Source organism: Hyperolius riggenbachi, chromosome 7, assembly GCF_040937935.1.
Source record: "Hyperolius riggenbachi isolate aHypRig1 chromosome 7, aHypRig1.pri, whole genome shotgun sequence".
Taxonomy (NCBI): Eukaryota; Metazoa; Chordata; class Amphibia; order Anura; family Hyperoliidae; genus Hyperolius; species Hyperolius riggenbachi.
Window position 1 is genome coordinate 263,299,693 of NC_090652.1, and position 26,215 is coordinate 263,325,907.

Genomic DNA, 26,215 nt, shown 5'->3' on the forward strand with positions numbered 1-26,215 from the left:
GACTGTGCAGGGACTATCTCCTTGAGAGGAGGAGATAATCTTGCAGCCAGTGATTCCCTGATGGGCTAGAAATCATACTGTACTGCAGCCAAGGATTCCCAGATGGATTGGGAATCAGGCTGTACTGCAGCCAGTGGACTCCAATGGGGTAGAGGCCACTGGCTGAACTGCAGGAAGGACTCCCTGAGGAGCAGGAGGTCCTTGCAGCTAACTGACACCTGGTGGATTAGTGTCACGGGTAGTACAGACAGACTGATCACTCGAGGGATGAGTGACAATCAGAAGAGTCAGACAGGCCAGGTCGGCAACACACGAGCAGATAAGGTACAGAGACAGAAGGCTGATTCGGTAACCGGGTACAGGCAAGGTTGGCAACTGGTAGACAGATAGGCAGAGGTACCGAATCAGTAAGCAAGAGAGAGGTCAACAGAGCCAAAGGTCATAACAGATATCAAGCACAATCCTAGTCTGAGGTGTGAGGTCCTTGGTCTCGACACCCGGGAACTAGTCTATAGAATAGCACAGTATCCTAAGCTTGGGTGTGAGGTCCTTGGTCTCAACACCCTGGAACTGGTCTAAAGTATAACACAGTAATGACACAGTAATCCTATGCTTGGGTGTGAGGTCCTTGGTCTCAACACCCTGGAACTGGTCTAAAGTATAACAAAGTAAAGGACAAGAGCGGAATCTGGCTAAGTGTGAATTCCCAGTTCCAACTGGTTCTAACACACTGTAGGATCTGACTGAGGCCTGAGTGCTCACACGTAAGTATTCGCAACGGCAGACAACCAGCAACTGACAAGCAAGAACTATATATACTACAGCGCTCTGCAGCGCCGCCCCCAGCCACTCAGCCAATCAGGAGTTCCGCTGGGATCAGCTGATCGTCCTGATCAGCTGATACCTCTCCTGCTGGCATAAAGGTCCTGTCTTCTGGCGCGCGTGCGTGTAGCTCTCCATCTGTGTGCACTAGAAGTCCCAGGCAGACCAGACACATGTTGCTGTGCGGAAACCACCGGTCTGAACGCGGAGACAGCCGCCCCGCCGCCAGACCGCACGGCGGCATCTCCGCTATTCATTACAGTGCTCCACCCGGCTAGCTTTGGTGCGCACCCGGTTGTCATCGGCTCACCTCCTCCTGTGCTGTAAGCAGAGTTGTGCAGAGAAGCACTAGCTCTGCATTCTTTCATCTCACCCCACCCAGCTACTTTTACATGCCACCCAGCTGGAAAAAAATTCTGTGGAGAACACTGATCCTGATGCCTTGCAAGTACACCCCCAGCCTAGTGCCCTCCCCTTCATGCAAATACTGTATGCCTGTAAAATCCTGCAGTACAGATTATGGGATGGACTGATGATATTATAAAAGCCTGCCTTCTTGTTTTGGTTCAGCACTTGGGAAAGAAGTGAGAAACAGAGAGGTAGAGCAGAGTAATCATAAAGATAAGAAATCAGAGAGCATGCTGTAATTCTTATCCCAGATGTCTGCCTGCCTGCCTTTTAACAGTGGGTTTGTGCTGGGAGCAGGACATGGGGGTGGAGTCATGACATCAATCCCCCAGCATACTTTTCGCCCATGGCCGGTAAAGAAATAAAAATTGCCAGGGTCCAATTTCAGAGAGGGGGCGGGGATAAGTACAATCCCTGGGGGTGAGAAAATTACACTTTATTATACCTGATTTAATATATTTTGGCAACTTATCAGGTTTAAAGCAAACTGTGATTTAAAATTTAGGTAATCTTTAAGATCTATCAACATCAAAAAAAAAAAAAAATGCCACCTCGTAGCACCCGGGTCAGCTGCCCATCTGATGAGAAATATTATTGCGTGTGCTACAATCAGTGTCGGACTGGGAGGTGGAAAAGCTGAGGAAATCCACCTGCTGGCCAAGCAGCAGAAACCCTGTGATATCACTCCCAATAGAAACCTGTAGCAATTCCTCACTGTGCTCAAAAAATCTAAAGCACTCGGCGAGCACCGCCTACTATATTAAACCTAAGATCTACTGTGGGTGTGCTGCATAATTAAACATGTTGCACTAACATAATTGTAACAAAAATTCTATAACAATTATGCGCTGCCTCACAGTCCACTATACTTTACAAAAGTGCCAAGTCCCACAGATTCAAAGGCCTCTTCAGTCCTTGAAACCGATAACCTTAACTCACAAACGTAGATAAAATCACAGCATGTATCAATAAAAGCCGCTTCCTGCCCGCTAAGCCACGCCCTACGTATTTCGTCTTATGACTAATCAGGGGCTGTGGGTCAGGATTGGCTGGCTGATTTTATCTATGTTTGTAAGTAGCGCTACTGATTCTTTTACTACTTGATTAAAAGGTTTTATGCTATATGAAGTTTTTAGTTGCAGTGGACTGCATTAATTTCGGCTGGCAGTTGGGAAGGTGGAATCACTAGTGGATGCTGGGCTGTGCACACATGCTGTCAAGCTGTCTGTGACCTGGGCAGCCGATCTCTCAGGTGAGCACAATCCCGGAAGGTTGGGGGTGACACAGTGTGTAAATTGGTGACCCCCTTAAAGGGAACCTTAACTGGCGGGGAAAAATAAATTCACTTACCTGGGGGCTTTCCCAAGCCTCCTGCAGCCGTCCTGTGCCCGCGCCGGTCCTTCGGTGCCCTCCGGTCTCCCTCCGTGGCTAAGTTTCGTTTTTGGCCGACCGCCAGTCGTCCTCCGGCAAAGCGTCCTCTTCTTCCGCATTCCCCGTCGTAAAGAGCCGTAAAGCGTGTCCGCATGACGCCAAACGCGTCATGTGGATGCGCTTTACGGCTCTTTACGACGAGGAATACGGAAGAAGAGGACGCTTTGCCCGAGGACGACTGGCAGTCGTCCGAAAACGAAACTTAGCGGCGGAGGGAGACCGGAGGGCACCGAAAGACCGGCACGGGCACAGGACGGCTGCAGGAGGCTTGGGAAAGCCCCCAGGTAAGTGAATTTATTTTTCCCCGCCAGTTAAGGTTCCCTTTAAACAGAAGCACGGTGACATATTCTGGCAAGTGGGTGTGTTCCTTTCCAATGCCTAGCAGTGCAGCCTGCGCAATGAATTTTTATCTTTGTTTTTATTGGGAGATCTGTCTATGAACCGGATCAGAAACTAAGGAGACGAGAGTGTGATCAGTTGGAACTATATGCTGTACTAGCTGTCTGTGGGTCTGGGCAGCCATGGTATAAGGTTATCGGTTTCAAGGACTGAAGTGGACTTTGAATCTGTGGGACTTGGCACTTTTGTAAAGTATAGTGGACTGTGAGGCAGCACATAATTGTTATAGAATTTTAATTCCTCACTGTGAGTAGCAGCCAGGGCCGGTTCTCTCATGATGCAAGGTGAAACATTTGCATCAGGCGCAGAGATGACAGGGGCAGCATTTTGGTACCGTGTTTACACTAACAGCATGCAGTCAGAGTAGGAGGAGAAGTGAGAGGAGAGCGAGGTGAAGTGGTCATCATTGAGAAAAAGCAACTTGTTGTGCTGTGTGAGGAGTCTGACAGTGAGTGAGGAAGGGGGAGGCAGGACTCGGGAGAGCAGCAGCTTTCTTTTGACTTGCACAGCATAAGGGAGGTGGTGGCAATGCTGTCCTGATTGAGGAGGAATGGAGTGGCTGAGGGTGAGCAGTTTGTCACAGACTCACGGCCATCCAGTGTGCTATTGTGATGAGCTGCAACATGTCACGTGAGAACATTAAATGAAGCAGAGTAAATTATTGGGTGCTGTTCAATCATTCCTATTCACGGGGCGTATCCTCACAAGTTTACCTCAGGCAGCAAAAAGTATGGAACTGGCCCTGGTAGCAGTACATGATTACTGCTGCTTGGCCAGCAAGTGGTTTTCCTCAGCTTTACCACCTCCCAGTCCGACACTGGCTACAATGCCCCTGAAGATGGCAGTACTGCGCCCAGAAGGAGAATTGCCGTAGAACTGTTTCTCCAGTGTTTTTATCCATGAATAGGCATTATTAGCACAATATAAATGCTCTGTAAGAAAAAGAACAAGTGCAAGCTACACATTTTCCAACTAATCTGCTGTTACTGAGTAAATGTGTTGACATATTTCTTGTTTGCGCTTTTAACTGGGGAAGTAATTTTCTCATGGGGAAAAGAAGACATGAAGCCACAATTACAGCAGCTGAGTGACACCTGCTTCTAATTATACAGTTCCTGTCATCTATTTCATATTCTACAGCTATGCAAGCTTCCAGATTTATTATAGATACTGATAGTGCACATTCTCTGTGATTATTTAGTACAACATACAAAATCCTGTCGAAATTGATGACAGGTTTTTAGGAAAGCCCAGATTTCTGGGAAGGCCAAAAAGTCCCAGGCCTTGGGCAGCCACAGCCCAAGGGCAGGGGCGTAGCTTGGGGGGCGTCGGGGGGACACGAGTCTAGACCAGAGTAGCGGTGCACAGATCTCCCTCCCACGCCGGGAATAAAGTGTTCTGCCACCGGCCCGCCGCCCACCGCTCATATTTGGAGGGGAAAACGAGGGAGGGGAAGCCCTGAGGTGAGGGAAGGGGGGAGACGTCCTCCCTTCCCCGCCGCTGTGCCTACCGCTTCCCCTTCTCTGCGCTGCCACCCCTCCTGCTGGGGGGACACCTAGCTACCTATTCTGGGGACTACTATACCCCTGGCTACATATACTGGAGCATATACCCCTGGCTACATATACTTGGGACACCTATACGCCTGGCTACATATACTGGGGACACCTATACCCCAGGCTAAACATATACTGGGGACACATATACACCTGGCTACATATACTGGGGACACCTATACACCTGGCTACAGATACTGGGGACATATACCCCTGGCTACATATACTGGGGACAGCAATACACCTGGCTACAGATACTGGGGACATACACCCCTGGCTACATATACTGGGCACTTATACCCCTGGCTACAAATACTGGGCACATATAGCCCTAGCTACATATACTGGGGACAGCTATACCCCTGGCTACATATACTGGGCACATATACCCCTTTCTACATATACTGGGCACATATAACCCTTGCTACATATACTGGGGACACCTATATGCCTGGCTACATTTACTTGGGACACCTATATGCCTAGATACATGTATTGGCCACATATACCCCTGGCTACATATACTGGGGACAGCTATACGCCTGGCTACATATACTGGGGACATATATCCCTGGCTACATATACTGGGGACAGCTATACACCTGGCTACATATACTGGGGACATATACCCCTGGCTACTTATACTAGGGACAGCTATACACCTGGCTACATATACTGGGGACATATACCCCTGGCTATATATACTGGGGACAGCTATACACCTGGCTACATATACTGGGGACATATACCCCTGGCTACATATACTAGGGACAGCTATACACCTGGTTACATATACTGGGGACATATACCCCTGGCTACATATACTGGGGACAGCTATACACCTGGCTACATATACTGGGGACATATACCCCTGGCTACATATACTGGGGACAGCTATACACCTGGCTACATATACTGGGGACATATACCCCTGGCTACATATACTAGGGACAGCTATACACCTGGCTACATATACTGGGGACATATACCCCTGGCTACATATACTGGGGACAGCTATACACCTGGCTACATATACTGGGGACGTATACCCCTGGCTACATATACTGGGGACAGCTATACACCTGGCTACATATACTGGTGACATATACCCCTGGCTACATATACTGGGGACACCTATACCCCGGACACTGCCGAGAGCTGGGGGAATGACACGCGGCTCTCGCACATTGGATGTTAAGAAAATAAAGATGTGTGCGACTGTGCGCACAGTTATCGCTGTGCACGTTGCTAGGGCAACCGGGACTCGGCTCCGAGAGCAGGGGAGGATGGGGCCGGAGGGGAGGGGCATGCGTCTGTGTGCACGTTGCTAGGGCAAACGGAGTCCAGCTCCGAGAGCAGGGAGGACGAGGCCCTCACAGCAAGGGGCCCCCCTGTGATCGCAGAGGCTGCACCCCTCTAGTTACGCCCCTGTCTAAACAGCATTCATGCTGTCATTATTAGAGGTCTATTCAGCCCCAAAAGGTCTGAAAAGTCATACATGACACTTTAACTATAAGTTTGCTATTCTGGCCCCGCCCAGAGCTCATGTGACTGCTGTTTGATCCCTGCATCGGTGCAGAAATCATGCTGTAATGGGGTCAGGAGAAAGGAAGGGGCAGGGCCAATATGAGCAGCAAAGGGAGGGGCTGGAGAAAGTTATTTATAAGTGGGAAAAATGTATGACCGATGGGAGAGAGGGCTCAGCCCCTTGACGTTATGATTCTTCCCAGATTTTAGGGTCTAAAAGCAGTGCAATTTTTTGCATGCTTTTAGATCCTAAAACCTGGAAAAAATCATACCGCTAGAGAGATCTGCGGCAGCCCAGCACTCACTCACCTCCCTTGGATCCAGCGCTGCAGTTTTCCCTCCGTCCTCCAGATAACGCTGTAAATATATATCATGACGACAGGCGGTGATCTCATCAGGGAAAGCAGAGGAGAGGAAGAAGAATGGCTGCCAACTTAGGGATCCCCGGGAGGTGAGTTAAAACACCCGATGTGCGCATTGCTCTGCATAGACCTCCGCCGGCTACCACGAGTTCAGCTTGGGGTTAACGCGCTCCTGGCTTGTTTTTTACACCCCAATCTCCTGGCTTGTTTTTTACACCCCAAGTTGAACTCGTGATTACTGCTAAGGAGGTTAATTTGGAGAATTGCTGAGACTCAGAAGAACCACTAAGAACCACACTTTCTCGGATGAAAAGTCTGATCCGTGTAAAAACGTATCCATAGAACAGATCCGTTTTTCAAAGGCATCAGTTTTGCATTCGTGGCCCTCTATTCCATTAGAGTGCAGTCAATGTGACAGACGCACCAATTAGGGAAAATCGCTGCAGACCCAAACTCTGTCTGTTTGGCAGAACGCAGCTAACGGATCCGCTTGAACGAAGCAATATAGCAATATGAATGGATCCTAGGTGCTAGTAAAAAAGTGCGCACAGGGATAGTGGACAAAAAGGGCGCTGCCATAGACTGCAATGCAAAATATCGGCTATTCGGCGCCCGACAGGAAAAAAGGGTGCCCGAGAAATAGCAGTTACAGGGATCGTGTTAACAAAAGTTTTCGTTTACAGAATAAGATTTATAACAAATATCGTTTACATGTTCGTTTTGACTTTGTGTTTTCCTTTTTTTTTCGTTTTAAAATTTCGCTTATAGCAGTTTTTACTTATTTTTTCGCTTAAAATTTCGCTTACTAAAGTATAACAACTAAATTTTCGTTAACACTTCTTTGATCATTTAAAAATTAGTTTTCATATGTATAATGCTTAACCATTTCCGCTCACGTCCGGGCGGCAGCTCTGCAGTGCTCCCGTGCTTGGGCGCGCTCCTGCCCGCTATCGCGGGCGCGCCCCCGCGTCCCCGTTGTGTTCCCTGGTAGCCCTGGGATCAGTGAAAGGGAACATGGTTCCCGATTACACCAATCCCTTTCCCCCGCAGAAAAACCGAAGCGCTCACCTGTGAGGCTTCAGTTCTTCTGCCCGACAGATCTCCGCATCCCCCTTGTACTTCCGCTTAGCGAGAAGTACAAGGAGGGTAAACAAAAAGGAAGGTGGCCATCTTGTGGCCAAATAGTAAAACTACAGCTACACATTTTTTACATTAGTATTTACACAGATAACAACATTAAAAATTTACTGTTTATGTCCCACACCCAAATATTAACCAAATTAAAATTTTAATGAAAAAAAAAATTACAATTAAAAAAAAAAAGACATAAATAGTTACCGAAGGGTCTGAACTTTTGAAATATGCATTTGAAGGGGGTATACTACAAACATTTTTTTAAATTATAAGCTTGTAAATAGTGATGGACGCAAAACGGAAACAATGCACCTTTATTTCCAAATAAAATATTGGCGCCATACATTGTGATAGGGACAAAATTTAAATGGTATAATAACCAAGACATACGGGCAAATAAAATACATAGGTTTTAAATATGGTAGCATGGATTATTTTAAAGCTATAATGGCCGAAAACTGAGAAATAATGAATTTTTTCCATTTTTTTCTTATTAATCCTGTTAAAATGCATTTACGGTAAAGTGGCTCTTAGCAAAATGTACCACCCACAGAAAGCCTAATTAGTGGCGGAAAAAACAAGATATAGATCAATAAATTGTGATAAGTAGTGATAAAGTTATTAGCAAATGAATGGGAGGTGAAAATTGCTCTGATGCATAAGGAGAAAAATCCCAGCGGGCTGAAATGGTTAAATACCGTTTTCAACCTTATTGTATCAGAAATACATCGCTTTTGGTATTAACTTTGTTTTTACACTTAAAATGCGTTGATTATAGTTACTAAAATATCGCTTTTAATATTACTGTTATTTTAAGATTTATAATGCACGTACGTACGTGATTGTAAGGCTATCTATTGTATTGTATATATTTATATATACTTTTCTCTATTTAAAATATTAATGTATACGTAATTTTAAGGCTATTTTAAGGCTATTTATTTTATTACAAATATATAAATTAATTGTATTGTATATATTTATATATACTTTACTGTATTTATAATAATAACCACTTCAGCCTAACTGGCCGAAAATTTTCGTCCAGTTAGGCTGCGCGCACCCCCGCTGCTGCCCCCCCCCCCCCCCCCCCCCGTGCGCGCCCCCGCTGCTGCCCGTTAGCCCACCGATCAGTGAAAGGGATTATAAATCCCCTTCGCTGATCTGACCCCCCCGGAGAAAAGCCGACAGCGTCTCTTCAGAAGCTGCGGCTTTTCTGAGCTCTGGTCTCCTTTCATCTGCCTGGGAGCGAGATTGATCGCTCCCAGGACTTTTTGACTTTGGCCATCTTGTGGCCAAATAGCAAATTACACCAAAAACACACTTTGTGTTAAATAAATACATTTTAATACATTAAAAAAAAACCTGTTTACCTCCCACACCAAACAATACCCACATACAAGTTTTATAAAAAAAAAAAAAATTACAATAATAAAAAAATGGCAATAGCCGCTATTGCCATTTTTATCTGCTTTTGACCTTCTTTGTCATTTTTAGATGACTTACCAATAAAGAGCTGAACTTTGATTTGTGGTGCCAGCCTTTTGTCGTGGACTGGATTTAGGGTCCCTATGGTACTGGGACCTCAGGCTTTGGCACACAGCCTTTTTCCTTTCTATATGGGTGCTCCTCCATTCTTCATTTGTGGACAATAATAAAAAAAAAAAAAAAACATAAATAGTTACCTAAAGTTACCTGAACTTTTTAAATATGCATGTCAAAGGAGTATATCAATATGATTTATTAAATTATGGGCTTCTAAATAGTGATGGACGCAAATTGAAAAAATGCACCTTTATTTCCAAATTGAATATCGGCGCCATACATTGTGATAGGGACATAATTTAAATGGTGTAATAAGCGGGACAAATTGGTTAATAAAGTACATAGGTTTTAACTATGGTAGCATGTATTAATTTCAAACTATAATGGCCAAAAGCTGAGGAATAATGATTTTATTCATGTTATTTGTAGTGAAGTATTTTAAGGATTAAATATATTATTGTTTATATGTGTTTATGGTGTTTGTGCGGTGGGGATGGTTAGGCTTAGGCATTACCAGGGGGGTCTAGGGGTTAGGGATAGGTACAGGGAGGGTTAGGTTAAAGTTACAGTATAATATACGCAACCAAAGGGTGGTTAGGGTTAAGCACCACCAGAGGGGTGGTTAGGGTTAGGCACCACCAGGGGGGTCTAGGGGTTAGGGTTAGGTACAGGGAGGTTTAGGTATAGTTACAGTGCAATATACACCACCAGGGGGATGGTTAGGGTTAGGCATCACCACCAGGGGAGATTTGGGGTTAGACACCACTAGGGGGTGCTTAGGTTTAGGCACCACCAGGGGGTGGTTAGGTTTAGACACCACCAGGGGGGTGGTTAGATTTAGGCACCACCAGGGGGTGTTTAGGTTTAGGCACCACCAGGGGGGTGGTTAGGTTTAGCCACCACCAGGGGGATGGTTAGGGTTAGGCACCACCAGGGGGGTGGTTAGGGTTAGGCACCACCAGGGGGGTGGTTAGGGTTAGGCACCACCAGGGGAGGTCTTAGGGTTAGGCACCACCAGGGGGTGGTTAGGGTTAGGCACCACCAGGGGGTGGTTAGGGTTAGGCACCACCAGGGGGGTGGTTAGGGTTAGGCACCACCAGGGGGGTGGTTAGGGTTAGGCACCACCAGGGGGGTGGTTAGGGTTAGGCACCACCAGGGGGTCTAGGGGTTAGGGATAGGTACAGGGAGGGCTCTGTGTGAGAGTAAGGTTAGGTATAGTTACAGCACAATATATGTAATATATGCAATTTATTAAATTATGTATATTTAAACAAAGAGGGGTCTAGGGGTTAGGGATAGGGATAGGGAGAGATCTGTGTGAGCCTACAGTTCGGTATAATTGCAGTAAAATATCTGTAAAATCTACCATTGCATTGCTATGCTTCATACAAGTGTAAATATTGTTTTCGTTATAGACGCTATTTGATGATTCGAAAGAAGGGGATACACCGCTACACTGCAGACTGACGGAGACAGTGCTGGACCCTTGGTTGCTCAGTCCAAACAAAGTTAACAAATAGGAAGGGAAGGTCCGCAACAGTGTCTCTTGAAAAGCTCAGATTCTTTATTTAGGACGTATCCTCATATCAGTAAAAGCACAGCTGATATGTTTCGGGCCAAGCATTGCCATTAATCATAGCTAAAAATCACAAAAGGTCTCATCTGTTTTTATATAGGTGGTAACAATCCAGGGTGGGGCACATGCCTCTACCACTAAAGGAGGAGTCAAAACAAATACTACAGTCACGACCTATACATACATGAATTTAAAAAAACCATGCAAGGTAAAACATAAAATCAAAACAAACAGAAAGGAACAACAATATGAAGAGCAATAAATAATTGTGATGGTAATTAATAGAAAGTTTATGTTGTAACCAGAGCCAGATCCCACCTTGCATTCAAACCTTTAGGGACTCTAGTTCCAAGGCGGAATATCCATAGAGCCTCCCTTTTTCCAATGATTGATAGTAGGTCACCACCTCTTTTTGGTAAAAAGACCTTCTCTATGCCCTGAAATACAAAACCGGACATGTCACCACCATGTATCTCCCGAAAATGTTTTGCTACATTTGAGATGTTCCTAGTGGACCAGGACTCTACTAAATAATGTTCCGCTATCCTGGCCCTTAGGGGTCTGGTGGTGCACCCCACATATTGTAATGAGCATAAAGTGCATGTAACCAAATAGATGACATTTTTGGTGTTGCAATTAATAAAATGTTTGAGAGAGGACCCATAACCAGTCGTAAGTGACCTAACTGTTTGAGAGTTATTGTGTACTATACAGTAATGACATGTAGAAAGAGCACACCTATATGACCCCTTACTAGAAAGCCAGGTGGTGGTATCCGTGTTGGAACTAAAAAGACTAGGGGATAACATGTTACCCAGTGTAGGGGCACGCCTGCTTGCAAAACTAACGCCTTTCTGTAGGTAAGGCCGTATGCCACTGTCTCCCTCCAAAATAGGTAGGAGTCTTTCTATGATGCATTTAACCCCCCTGGCGGTATAATTCCCGCGGCTGCGCAGCCGCGGGAGGTTTTTTTCACCTTTTTTTTTTTTTTAGCATGTAGCTAGCCTAGCGCTAGCTACATGCTTCCCCCCTCCCCGCGGCGTCCGCCCGTCCCCTCCGATCGCTGCCGGCGCCGCTTGCCCATAAGGAAATCCCGTTCTGAACGGGATTTCCTTGAGGGCTTCCCCCATCACCATGGCGACGAACGGAGTGACGTCATCGACGTCATGGACGTCGTGACGTCACAGGGAGTCCCGATCCGGCGATTGGCCAGGCTGCGCAAGGGGTATGCGGCGAGGGCCTGTATCCGCGGCGTGTAGCGGCGCATCGGCGGCGGGCGGCAGCGATCAAACCAAACACGCAGCTTGCAAAGTGCTAGCTGCGTGTTTGAAAAAAAAATTATGTAAATCGGCCTAGCAGGGCCTGAGCGGCACCCTCCGGCGGCTTACCCCGTGTCACACACGGGGTTACCGCCAAGGAGGTTAATATCACGGAATTCAACACTGTAATTGGTAACAAAGACAGGTCTTTCCATGGATTTAACACATGAAGCAGAGCTACGCACCAATTGATTTCTGGGGATTGAAAGGGCTCGTCGTTTGCCCTTATCTATCATCCACTTGGGATAACCTCTATCCCGTAGGCGACCCTCCACCACAGAAAACTCCCGCATCAAGGTGCTCTCGTCCGAGCAATTCCGGCGGGCCTGAACAAATTCACCCACCGGAATTGCCCGGAAAGGTATGGCCCGGATGACAACTGTTGGCCTGGAGAGTGGAGTTGCCTGCACATGTCTTTCTAAAAGTTCTAGTGTGAATCCCTCAAGTGTTCACATCACCCACCAGTGTAAGATCCAGGTAGTCAATGAGATTCTGTTGCCAACTATGAGTGAATCTCAAATTACAGCAATTATCGTTGAGAGATGTCACAAAAGTATCTGCCGAGGATTGATCTCCTCGCCAGACAACCAGGATGTCGTCAATGAACCTCCCGTATCACGCAACCCTCTCTTGAAGGCGTCTCCCAGCCCCAAAGATGTGGAACTCCTCCCACCATCCCATGTAAAGATTGGCCAGGGATGGAGAGAATTTTGCTCCCATGGAGGCCCCACACCTCTGGAGGTAGAAGACGCCATCAAACATAAAAAAATTGCGGATCAGGAGGTATTCAACGGCAGCACTAATAAACACCCTGAGATCAGAAGAATAATCTGAATATTTCTCAAGGTGATACTGTAAAGCCGTTAAAGCCAAGTGATGCAGGATACAGGAATATAGGGCCTTTACATCTATGGTAAGCCAACTACAGGAATCATCCCACTCAAATCTCTCTAAACTTGCCAGCAAATGCCTGGACTGGAGTCCTTGAGATAACCCGGGAGTCTCCTAACTTGGGGCTGTAGCATAGAATCCACCCAATCACTGAGGCGCTCCCCCAGGGACCCGATACCAGCAACAATGGGCCTACTCTCTGGGGGAGCGCCCGGTTTATGTATTTTGGGAAGATGGTGAAAAATAGGGGTGGTAGGGTGAGATACACCCAAATACTCCACCAATCTGTATTCTAAAACCCCCGAACTCTCACCATACCTAAGAAGGCTAAATAATTGTTCCTGAAATTCCTGCGTGGGGTTCCTTGGCAAGCGGGTATATGTATTAGGGTCCTCAACCTGTCTAAGGGCCTCTGCCCTATAATCTGCCCTGTTGAGGATAATCACCGCTCCCCCCTTATCCGCATTGTGAATGACGGCATCCTGATTGTTCTGCAGGCTTTTGATGGCCTGATATTCAGCTCTAGTAAAATTAGTCCTAGATGGTGTGGACGGTGCAGCAGCCAACCTAACCAACTCCGATTCCACCAATTCCTGGAAAATCTCTACGGGAGGCTTTCTAGCAGTCAATGGATAAAAGTCAGGATTCCTGATCCTGACTGGCTGTACATCCTCTATGGAGACTAGACCGGTACTTTTAGATACCAGGCAATCCAGGGTCCATTTGGCACACGTGTCTTTGAAATCCCCAATATCGGGTATCTCAACTACGCTGTCAGATTTAAAATGTTTTCTTATAAGGATATTCCTAATAAATTTGTTGACATCCAACAGGGTATTAAAAACATCAAAATGATGCGTGGGTGAAAAAGACATGCCCTTAGATAATACTAACAATTCAGTGTTGGTGAAGGTGGAATCGGATAAGTTGAAAACATTGGCCGGTACACCAGGGTGACAATCCCTACATTTACCTGTTTTGTGTTTTAAACCCGCCCTCCTGGTTCTTTTCCTCTCCTGTCCTGGTTCGGAAATTGTTTGTGTCGTCTGAAATGAGTGGGCCTGTTTTTTGGAAATGATGATTGACCTCTCCTACCAGACAGACAGACAGACAAATAACATTTATATCGCGCTTTTCTCCTGGCGGAATCAAAGCGCCAGAGCTGCAGCCACAAAGACGCGCTCTATAGGCAGTAGCAGTGTTAGGGAGACTTGCCTAAGGTCTCCTACTGAATTGGTGCTGGCTTACTGAACATGCAGAGCCGAGATTCAAACCCTGGTCTCCCGTGTCAGAGGCAGAGCCCTTAACCATTACACCATCCAGGCTGACCTCCTGTAAGTTCCTCTGTAAAGTAGCAAAAAATAGGTGAAGTCAAAATTATTCTGTGTATTTTCTTGCTTGCCTGTCGCTTAAAAGGCATTCTATTGATAATTAACGAAAATGTCACCTAGGAGAACACTTAATAGATAAAGTAAATCAAATAAGGCCCATTTAGAAGTACAGAGCATAGGCCGTACAACAGACAATCCTGCCAGGCAACTAGACAGGCTACAGGCTTGAAAAACAAAAACTGTACAATTAAGTAAGTGGACAGATACTGTAGTTAATGCTGGCAAAACTAAAAAACTTCTGTTATGGCTGTTTTTCTCTTTTCCTCTACAAACACTATTGTGAATTCATGTTTGCATTTCACCAAAATGCAATACTCTGTTTTTTGTTGTTGTTGTTTTTTTGTGCGATTTGCTGCTCTTTATCTTTTTTGACTGCATTCGCAGTTCAGAATTTTCACTAGACTGGCCAGGAAAACAATGCATTTCAACACATTTTTATTGTTAAAAAAACACCAGCACATATTCTAAAAAAAAAAAAAAGCAGGACTGACGTTTGCGGCCAAATTGGCAGAAAATTGGATAGCACCAAGGGCATAGCATTAGGGGTTGCAGAGGTTGTGACCACATCGGGGCCCTTGGACCACAGGGGCCCCAAAGGGCCCTCCCTCAACTACAGTATTAGCTCTCTATTGGTCCTGTGCCCATAATAATCACTTCTATAGATACTTTGAATAGTGGTAATCATTAACAAACTGCTCCCTATTCCCTTCTTGCACCTCTGACTCTGTAGTTGCCATTGGCAGGTTTTGGTGCGCTGTATCAATTGTTATGTATAGAGTGCTTGGGGGGCCCCATTGCAAAACTTGCATCGGGGCCTACAGCTCTTTAGCTACAGCACTGGATAGTGCCCTGAGACAAAAGTTATTTGGGGACCTCCCTGACCCCTAACATATTCCCAAGGCCCCTAAGCCTGATGTTAGGCCCCACCCCACCCCCAGTCACACAATATTATTAGGTGTCAATCATATGTCCCCTCAAAAGCATTGTTGGGGTCCCCATTATGCCGCTCCTCCTTTCCCCTACAGATGCGGAGTGTACACACTGCAGAGTTTTACCTAAACCAGGCAGGAAACAGGAGGCAGCACCGCGCTCTACACTTTGGACCTCTTCTACCTGCCAGTGGCACTGACATACCATGCCTGCACGTCATGGGGACAGCAACACCACAGTGACAGGAACCATGGAAATGGGACTCCTGTAAGAAGGAGGAAGATGAAGAACGCGCTGGTTGGACAAGTGAAGTATGCGACTGACATTCGGCTGTGCTGTAACCAGGGCCGGTTCTCTCATGAGGCAAGCTGAAACATTTGCATCAGACACAGAGATTACGGGGGCAGCATGTTTGTATTGTGTTTACTCAAAGGCCCGGTTCACATTAGCGTTTCGAGACAAAAGGATCCAGTGAGCGGATCCGGTCTCCGCTTCACCGGATCTGAATGGCTCTCTCGGCGCCCCGGTTCACATTAAAAATGGAAAGTGAAAACGGATCTGATCAATAATTGATAGGATCCGTTTTCACTCAATTTCGCCAGCAAATACATACCTAATCTTCTGTAGCAGCCGGTGGTAGAGGCTTCATCTTCTTCTGCTGTGACTACACAGCGCATCATGTGACTAGTCGGAAGCCTCTACCGCCGGCTGCTACAGAAGATTAGGTAGGTATAAACCCTCTCTCATCCACCCGCCTTGCTGCTGCACCCTCCCTCACCCTCCCGTCGGTCAGGTTCACGACCCCACATCCCTTCATCCCCCGTGGAAAGGTCCGTTTCTTCACTAGTGTGAAGAAACATTCCGTTTTCCATTGCCCCAATGCTGCAGTATTTTTTGTCCAGATACGTTCCGCTGGGCAGAATGGTCCCGAAAATTAGGGCCTGCAGCATATTTTAGATCCGGGGACCGGAACGTATCACCAACGGATGCATGTGAATGGATCCATAGGTTAGCATTGGATACTTTCACATCTGTTCCATTTGCACAGTATACGTTCTGGTTCTGATCCGCAAAAAAATGCTAATGTGAACCGGGCCTAACAGTATGCAGTCAGACAAGAAGGAGAAGTGAGAGGATTGGGAAAAGCAGCTTGTTGTGCTGTGTGAATAGTCTTACAGTGAGTGAGAAGGGGGGAGGCAGGAGTGCAGCAATGTTTCATTTGACTTGCACAGCAGAAGGGAGGAGGTGGCACTGCTGAGGAGGAATGGAGGTCGGCCGACTAGCTGAGGGTGACCATTTTGTTTGACACAGACTCGCGGCCAGCCAGTGTGTTATTGTGTTGAGGTGCAGCATGTCATGCCTCAAGTTGTTGTATATGCTCACTTGCTGACTGAAAACATTAAACGAAGCAGAGTAAATTATCGAAAGAGGGACAAAGTCCTGAAAGACGGACACATGATGAGGAAAGAGGGACAGGGCTCCCAAAGAGGGACTGTTCCTCCAAAAGAGGGACATTTGGGAGCTATGTGTAACCCTGGCAGCATGTACTGCAATTCAGCCCCACACCCGGCTAATGAAGGAAAAACGGGATGTGGAGAGGAACAGGAAGGCTCTATAGGACCTAGAGCAGACTTTCTCAACCAGGGTTCCTTGAGGACTCTGCAGAGGTTCCTCTGCATTTTCCCCCATCGTGGGTGAAGTATAATAGAGCACCAGCGCTGCTCGGATACCCCTTTTCAAAATCTGGATCCGATTCGGATCCGGATACCCAGATATCCGATCCGTGTCGGTTATCCGAGTTCAAAATTTTCCGATCCGAGTCGGATATCCGACCCTAGTATCCGGGGTATCCTGCGGATTCGGATATCCGGATAGAAAAACGGAAGTGGCCTTTAAATTGCTTTAAAAACATTTTTTAGGGTATATGAGGCATGTAGCATCATTATTTTGCAAAGAGGAACACTAATTAATGATGTGGGGACTTAAAATCCCCCCCCCCCAAAAATAATAATGGCTGTCAATTAACATTAGGCCTAGGTTCCAGACAGTGGTCGTGCAGCCCACATTGTGTCCAAAGTCCAACTGCACAACTGGGACATCATGGCAGTTTTCAGCCCAGACACCTCCAAAAAATTACGCAGCAATTGTGTTTTGGGTTAAATATAGGTGGTATCAGTGGCCTGTGGCACCCTGGCCTGGCGGTGGGAGCTGCACAGGCAGCAGGAGCAGGGCAATGCAGCAGCAGCAGGTGTAATGTGTGCCAGGAGCATGCCGGACATGGCACGTTGCAATTGGCACTTAGGACGTGTCATGTAGCACTTACCACGTGCCATGTGGCACTTACCATGTGTCATGTGGCACTTACTTACAGTATTTCGGATCCGGATATCTGCAATATCCGCGGATATCCAGGTTATGCGGCCAAATATCCGCAGATAGCTAGCCGGATTTGGGCCCAGGTATCTGGAATCCGAAGCAGGTCGTATAGCGTAAAAAAGTTCGGATATCCGGGTTACCCGGATATCTGGAATCCAGTCGAGCAGCCCTGTGGAGCACATTATAATAGGGGGTAGTGTAAAAAGAAGCACTAAATTGGGGGTAAAGAGACAGTATAATGAGTGGCAGTGTAATAGGGGGTAGTGAAATAAACAGCCTCACCGAGTTTTAAAGACCATGCCTCCTGCAAAATAAATGCAGGGGTTCCTCGAGATCAAAACATTGTTTGCAGGGGTTCCTTAAGATCCAAAAAGATCCAAAAGTTATTTGCAGGGTTCCTCCAGGGTAAAATGGTTGTGAAAGACTGACCTAGAGCTCTCCCCTCCTTAGGTAAGTATCTTTTTTTATTATTATTTCTGGCTTCAGACTCCCTTTAACTACTGTATTTCAACATTAATACAGAGTTTATGTAAGTATACAGTGTGGGGTATAGTACTTATTTTTTAGCTAGGCCTACTTTTAACATTGAGTCTCAAGCAACCAGAAATGTATCCGGCATCAGCTGATCCCCATTGATGCCGGATAATGGGGATCTACTGTATAACCAATCAGATGGCTACCGTAACGCGTAATTATCAGAACAGTGAGAATTCACTGAATGGGTTAATCATCAGTCGATCCTTCCCATGCCAGAGGATGCTTTTCTTTTCACGTCTTTGAAATTAAAGATTTATTTTTTTCTTTGCAGTGAACGTTGTCTGCTCTTCTTAAGTATTCTAAACAAACGTATCAGAAAGCCACTCCAAGGACAAAAGAGGAACCTTGAGAATCCTGTGATTGGCTGCATGTTTGTGCTCTCCCACAGTTAGTTATAATTGGCTTTGAGCGGAGTTTGAGAATCACGTTTTTTTCCCTCTGTGAGCTGCGTTGGGACAGCTGTAACGTGACGGCACATCCTGGACTTGTCTTCCCAGTGTAAACTGCTGCATGAAGCGCAAACATGAGCCTGTATGCGAGGAGAGTGACCCTGCCGGCTATCACCCCGCTGCTTCTGCACAACAGGGTAGGGCTGTGTGATTGGCTCTGTCAATGATTGTGAGACAGGATAGACTGCCGGATCTGCTGCACTTCTCACTGTTAGCTGTGGTAGACTTGCTATTTTGCTTTGTATGTCTATGGTGCTTTGAGTGTGCTTTTTAAGGGAACCTGAAGGGATATGGAGGCTTCCACATTCATTAAAGGACAACTGAAGTGAGAGGTATATAGAGGCTGTCATATTTTTTTCCTTTTAAGCAATACCAGTTGCCTGGCAGCCCTGCTGATCTATTTGGCTGCAGGAATGTCTGAATAACACCAGAAACAAGCATACAGCTAATCTTGTCAGATGTGACAGTAATGTCAGAAACACCTGATCTGCTGCATGCTTGTTCAGGGGCTATGGTCATTCCCCAGTTTACCTGACTCTTATTTGGTACATTGCCGCACAGAGGAAGTTGCAGGGCATGCTGGGTTGTCCTTTTTTGTTTTTGCTCATTAGTTAAGTCTGAGAAGCAAAAAAAAGACAACCCAGCATGCCCTGCAACTTCCTTTTTGCGGCAACATACCAAATAAGAGTCAGGTAAACTGGGGAATGATCATTTATAAACAAGAAAAGTAATAGAGATTTTAACTTTTGGATTGCCTGGTTAGCATCCGTATTACTTGTTTTCCAGATAAAAATAAAGAATTCATTTTTGATTGTATACCCGACAGTTACACTATAAACAATACCAGTTGCCTGGCTGTCTTGCTGATCTGTGTCTCGAATATTCGAATACTTTTAGCCATAGACCCTGAACATGTAAGCAGATTAGTTGTTCTGACTGATGTCTGACTAGATTAGCTGCATGCTTGTTTCAGGCTGGAATAATTAGCAGGACTGCCAGGCAACTGTTATTGCTTAAAAGTAAAGAAATATGGCAGCCTCCATACCCCTCTCACTTCAAGTTCCCTTTAAAGGACAACTGAAGTGAGAAGAATATGGAGGCTGCCATATTTATTTCCTTTTAAACAATAACAGTTGCCTGGCAGCCCTGCTGACCCTCTGCTTCTAATACTTTTAGCCATAGACCCAGAACAAGCCTGCAGATGTTTCTGAAAAAATCTTACAGGGTTAGCTGCATGCTTGTTTTGGGTGTGTGATGCAGATACTACTGATGCTGGAATAATTTGCAGGACTGCCAGGCAACCGGTATTATTTAAAAGGAAATAAATATGGTCGCCTCCATATACCTCTCACTTCAGGATGCCATTAAAGAGCACCTGTTACGAGAGAAATATGGGCTTTGTATTTTCAGTTTTTTATAAAATACTAGTTTCCTGGCTGTCATCCTGGTACTGTTGCTGAAATTCTCAGGGCTGAAATTCTCAAGGCAAACGCAGAACGCAGTGAAGATTTTACAATGTGGATACAGTATTGCAATTTTTAGTGGATGAGAAGGAGAAATGCAGAAGAAATGCAGCGCGCAGGATGTTTGTGGATCGCAGTTGGATGTATAAAAGGGTTTCTGTGATATTCATTATTTTGCTGATGTCCTTGTGTTTTGCATGAGATTGTGAGCAAATTGTCTGTAGCATAAAACATCCTTTATGGTGGCCATACATGGTACAATAAAAACTTTGATTAACCCATTTATTCGATCTAAATGATCGAATCAAATGAAAGTTGAAAATATTTTTTTTTCGATCAAGAAATTTGAACGATTGTCCCATTTTTTTGAGAAAAATCAGATCAGACATGCTGGAAAAATCTTTGTATTCGATCTAATGGAATAATCGAACTAAATTATCTAATCGAAACAAAAATGAAAAATTGTACCATGTATGACCCCCTTAGGGCTGGAACCCACTAGAGAAATGTTTTGAGCATTTAGGGGAGCGATTCAAAATGCTAGCGATTCCCCTAAATGCTCAGCTAATGTTAATGGATGGGCCAAATTCCACTGGAGCGATTACGATTAGCAAAATCGCTATCGCAGGACATGCAGCATTTTGGTGGTGTTAGCGTTTGCGTTTCTGCAATGTAAGGGGCCTTTTCCACTAGCAATCACAATCAAAAATCACACCACCAGGGATTGCGATTTTTCATTTGCATTGCATTATCACTGTCAAAATCGCTCCAGAAAGAGATTGCGATTTGCGATTTCCAAATCGAATCATTACAGTGGAAAATACTTCTCGTGATTTCTATGATAAAGTAGCAAACCTAGCGATTTAAAAATCACAAGCAATTTGCGATTTTGCGATTCAGCTGTGTAGTGGAAAAAGGCCCTCAAGTATATAAATGCTGGCGTAATCGCTCATGAATAGCTACACATAGCGATTTGAGTGCAATTTCAAATTAATGCAAACTATAAATAAAATTACGATACATTGAAAGGTCCAATCAGAATTAAAATCGCTAATCGCAAATCGCTACACAATCCCTGGCAAAAAGCTTACACTTTTTAAAATCGATCCCAAAATCGCCAGAAACGCTCAAGAAATCGCTTACTAAACGCTCATGAAAAAGGCTAGCGCTTGAGTTACCGATTTGCGATTTGTAGTGGGTTCCAGGCCTTAGGGCTTGTGCACATGGCCAGTCCATTTGCGTTTGAGACGGAAAACAGAGCATGTTCTGGTCTGCTGTGTCTGAAAAACTGCAGATGCATTATAACCAGGATACAAATGCAGGACAACAACAGCATTAGAGCAATGCGTTCAGACATTGTGCATTTATACCAAGGTTTGGGCATGATACCCTTACGCTGGCCATACACTGTACAATCTTGGTGGTTCAATCTTACTACTTCCATGTAGTACAAGAGCATATTAAAGCAATGGTTTCAAAGTCTTTTCAATCTGTTGGCCCTTATACTACTTATATTTGGTAAATTTGTACAATTAAGATGGTATGGTGTATAGGTGGCCACTAACAGTCCAATTTACAGTGAAGAGTCACCCAAGCAATCATATAAATGCAATTGGAATTAAAATAATGTACAAATCAATTATTTTCACCATCAACAAACTAATCTGCTCTTCCTATCCAACACAACTAATTATAAAAACATTTGTTATTGATTAAATGGTCATTGAACGATCACCTTTAGAATCATTCAAATTCGGTTTGAGACATCAGTGTCAATCTGATCACATTTATCTGGTCACCTGGGCAATCTTTTGCAGAAAATTGTACTGTTAGTGGGTTCCTTAAAGCACCACTATACAAAAAAAATTAAAATGTAATATACATGAATACACATAGATACAAACTACATTTCTTCCATACTGTAATGATCTATGAATCACATTTCTCCAATGCTGCTGTCACTTACAGTAGGCAGTAGAAAACTGACAGAACTGACAGGTTTTGCACTAGGCTATCTCCTCAAGGGGAATTCTAAGGATTTTCTTTTTTTCAAAAGCACTTAGTGAACAGCAGTTGCCAAGTCCAACTGCCAGAACAATGTGCAAACAGATAGGGGGGCAGCCTGCATCTTTGTATAGATGCTTTCCAGGCAATGCTTTTGTAAAGAATACATTAAATACTGAAAATCCCCAATGAAGAGATGGTCTAGTCAAAAACGTGTCAGTTTTCTACTAACTACCGTAAGCAACAGCAACATAGGAGAAAAGTAATTTATAGCTGATTTTACATTGGAAGAAACACACCTCTTATTTGTACAGTATGTGTTTACATTGATTTTAAATGTTACTTTTTTTGTGATATTGGTCCTTAAAGAGAATCTGTACTGTAAAATGCTTACAACATTCTATTCATTATGTTCTCCTGTGCCCCTCTGTGCTGTTTCTGCCTCTCCCTGCTGCAATCCTGGCTTGTAATTGCCATTTTTATGCAGTGTTTACAAACAAAAGACATAGAAAGTGATACGCTGAGATTAGCTCAGTGTGTGAGTCATACAGAGTGTGCAGGGGGCCTGGAGAGGGTGTGTATAGCTTCTATCCAATCACAAGCAGCACAGCACATTCCAGCCTGACTGCCTGAGCCCGACAGAGGAGAGAAGATTAGATCATATATCAGAGATAATACAGCCACTGCCCAAATAGGAAAGGCTGCAGTAAGACAGAGCACACTAGAACAGCTATAGGAACATATAGGATAGAAGAAATAAGGCTCAAAATTTTGTTACAGAGTCTCTTAAAGACCACCTTTAGAATGCGCATACACATCAGATGGTATGGTTTGATTGGGAAGCTGTCAGGCATCTGTAAAGCGGGAGTGGAATTCTTAACTGTTACGATCTTGGTGGGGAGCCACAGCTCCCAGTACCAGTAGGTATCAGTGGTGTTGTGCCGACATATACAATGCTGTGACCATATACAATGACTGTATCTCATCACACGTATGTAGTATGAGGGACTACATAAAGTTCAAAGTATATTCAGTAAGCTTTCCACTCCACTACATAGACTTTGCGATATTGGACAAGATCATACATAAAGATTGTATAGTTGAAGAGCACCTTAAAGGACAACTGAAGTGAGAGGGATATGAAGGCTGCCATATTTCATTCCTTTTAAACAATACTAGTTGCCTGGCTATACTACTGATCTTCTGCCTCTAATACATTAAGCCATAGACCCTGAACAAGCATGCAGCAGATCAGGTATTTGTGACATTATTGTTAGATCTGACCAGATTAGCTGCATGCTTGTTTCTGGTGAGATTTAGACACTACTGCAGCCAAATAGCTCAGCAGGACTGCCAAGCAACTGGTATTGTTTAAAAGGAAATACATATGGCAGCTTCTATATCCTTCTTACTTCAGTTGTCCTTTTAGGCCTCTTGTACACTGCAAGCGATTCAGATTCAGATTCCGCTTTTTAATCAGTTTTTATATCTGATTCAGATTCCGATTTGCAGTTTGCTCCCTGCACACTGCAAATCTGAATCTGAATCTGATGTAAAAACTGATTAAAAAGCGGAATCTGAATCTGAATTGCTTGCAGTGTGCAAGAAGCCTAAGAGTGGGGCTACTGAAAGGTTTTGGCTAGTGTAAACTATATTTCCAAGGTATATAATTCATTACATTTTTTTTAATTCCTATTTTACTACGCTTGCAATCTGTTTTTAAAAAAGGTTTGAAACACAGCAGGGGCATAACTAGAAGTCACCGGGCTCCCCTGCAAGAATTTTGATAGCACCTCCCCCTGGTGCCCGTCCAGCGCCGTTTTTGGGGGGGGCAGGAGGGATTGCAGCATGAGGGGAGAGAATTGCACATCGGTGGGGAGGGGGGACAGTCCCCCCACCCCTCACCTTGGGCTCTCCTCTCAGCGCTCCCCTCCTGCATCTATCACTGGCAGCAGCGGCAGGCAGGACTCATACCTCCAACAGGAAGTAACGTAAAGCACTTACGGATCGAAGACCTCCGTGGTGGATGGAGGTATGTATTGCTGCTGCCGCCGTTGCCAGTGATAGATGCAGGAGGGTAGCACGCTGAGAGGAGAGCCCGAGGTGAGGGAGGGGGGGACTGTCCCCCTTCCCCGCTGATGTGCAATGCTTTCCCCTCATGCTGCAACCCCTCTTCCCCCCCTCCCCAAAAAAAATGGCCCTGAGTGGGCCGCAGAGGGGCCCCTGCCACCCCCCCCCCCTGTGGGTGCAGGTGCTGCATCCCCTATTGTTACGCCCCTGAAACAGAGCTTATTCTATGCCTGCATGCACAGAGTTCCATACCATGAGTTTTTATGAACATATACTTATGAATATGCTATATGAAGCCCAGAATCACCACAATGATGTTCGCTTCTGGATTTTGCTATGCTAAATAGAGCTAAAAACTTACCGGCTGCACTGGCTAGGAGTCTCTCACTATGGTGCTGCCTGCTAGTCTCACATCTTTCCTATGCCTCTTCCTGCTCTCCAGTCCCCACACTGCTTCCCATGGCTGTTTGTAATGATGGTTATTGTTATTAGTATTGTTATTATGCATTAATAGGTTGCCACATTTATAACAGTAACTTAAGTACATTTAACAATGAATGTCAATAAATGCCCCTTTGTGAAGCTCAGAATCTATTTACAAATAACAGTTGGCTATGTGTGTACAAGTCGTTCAAACGTCTTGTACAGTTCTGGTCAAAAGTTTTGAGACTGTCAAAAAAATTAGTTTTCACAAAGTTTGCTGCTAAACTGCTTTTAGATCTATGTTTCAGTTGTTTATATGATGTACTGAAATATAATTATAAGCACTTCATACGTCTCAAAGGAGTTTATTGACAATTACATGAGATTTATGCAGAGTCAGTATTTGCAGTGTTGGCCTTTCTTTTTCAGGACCACTGCAATTTGCCTAGGCAATGCTCTCAATAAACTTCTGGGCCAAATCCTGACTGATAGCAATCCATTCTTTTATAATTACTTCTTTGAGTTTCTCAGAAATAGTTGTTTTTTGTTCGTCCACCCACCTCTTGAGGAATGACCACAAGTTGTCAATGGGATTAAGATCTGGGGAGTTTCCAAGCCATGGACCCAAAATTTCAACGTTTTGGTCCCCGAGCCACTTAGTTATCACTTTTGCCTTATGATACGGTGCTCCATCGTGCTGGAAAATGCATTGTTCTTCACCAAACTGTTGTTGGATTGTTGGAAGAAGTTGCTGTTGGAGGGTGTTTTGGTACCATTCTTTATTCATGGCTGTGTTTTTTGGCAAAAATGTGAGTGAGCCCACTCCCTTGGATGAGAAGCAACCCCACACATGAATGGTCTCAAGATGCTTTACTGTTGGCATGACACAGGACTGATGGTAGCGCTCACCTTTTCTTCTCCTGACAAGCCTTTTTCCAAATGCCCCAAACAATCGGAAAGGGGCTTCATCGGAGAATATGCCTTTGCCCCAGTCCCCAGCAGTCCATTCACCATACTTTCTGCAGAAGATCAATCTGTCCCTGATGTTTTTTTGGGGAAATAAGTGGCTTCTTTTCTGCCCTTCTCAACACCAGGCCATCTTCCAAAAGTTTTCGCCTCACTGTGTGTGCAGATGCGCTCACACCTACCTGCTGCCATTCCTGAGCAACCTCTGCACTGGTTGCACTCCAATCCCACAGCCAAATCCTCTTTAGGAGATGATCCTGGCACTTGCTGGATTTTCTTGGATGCCTTGAAGCCTTCTTAACAAGAATTGAACCTCTTTCCTTGAAGTTCTTGATGATCCTATAAATTGTTGATTTAGGTGCAATCTTAGTAGCCACAATACCCTTGCCTGTAAAGCCATTTTTATGCAACACAATGATGGCTGCATGCGTTTCTTTGCTGGTCACCATGGTTAACAATGGACGATCAATGATTTCAAGCATCACCCTCCTTTTAACATGTCAAGTCTGCCATTCTAACCCAATCAGCCTGACATAATGATCTCTAGCCTTGTGCTCGTCAACGTTCCCACCTGAGTTAACAAGACAATTACTGAAATGATCTCAGCAGGTCCTTTAATGACAGCAATGAAATGCA

At 44.9% G+C, this 26,215-nt stretch overlaps 1 protein-coding gene and 1 long non-coding RNA gene across 3 annotated transcripts in view; both read left to right on the forward strand.

Moving 5' to 3' along the window:
• The window catches only part of LOC137525838 (uncharacterized), a 53,573-nt gene extending 42,492 nt beyond the window's left edge, over positions 1-11,081 (forward strand). The window contains exon 3 of the long non-coding RNA XR_011023026.1: positions 10,600-11,081. This is a non-coding gene — a long non-coding RNA (uncharacterized lncRNA). The remainder of the gene's footprint in view (positions 1-10,599) is intronic.
• Positions 11,082-18,632: 7,551 nt separating this feature from the next.
• The window catches only part of GRB14 (growth factor receptor bound protein 14), a 95,702-nt gene continuing 88,119 nt past the window's right edge, over positions 18,633-26,215 (forward strand). The window contains exon 1 of one of the 2 annotated variants that reach the window (XM_068245627.1): positions 18,633-18,790. In XM_068245627.1, coding sequence (XP_068101728.1) covers positions 18,728-18,790 — 63 coding nt within the window. In that variant the 5' untranslated portion in view covers positions 18,633-18,727. The remainder of the gene's footprint in view (positions 18,791-26,215) is intronic. The other variant, XM_068245626.1, reaches the window with a different exon arrangement.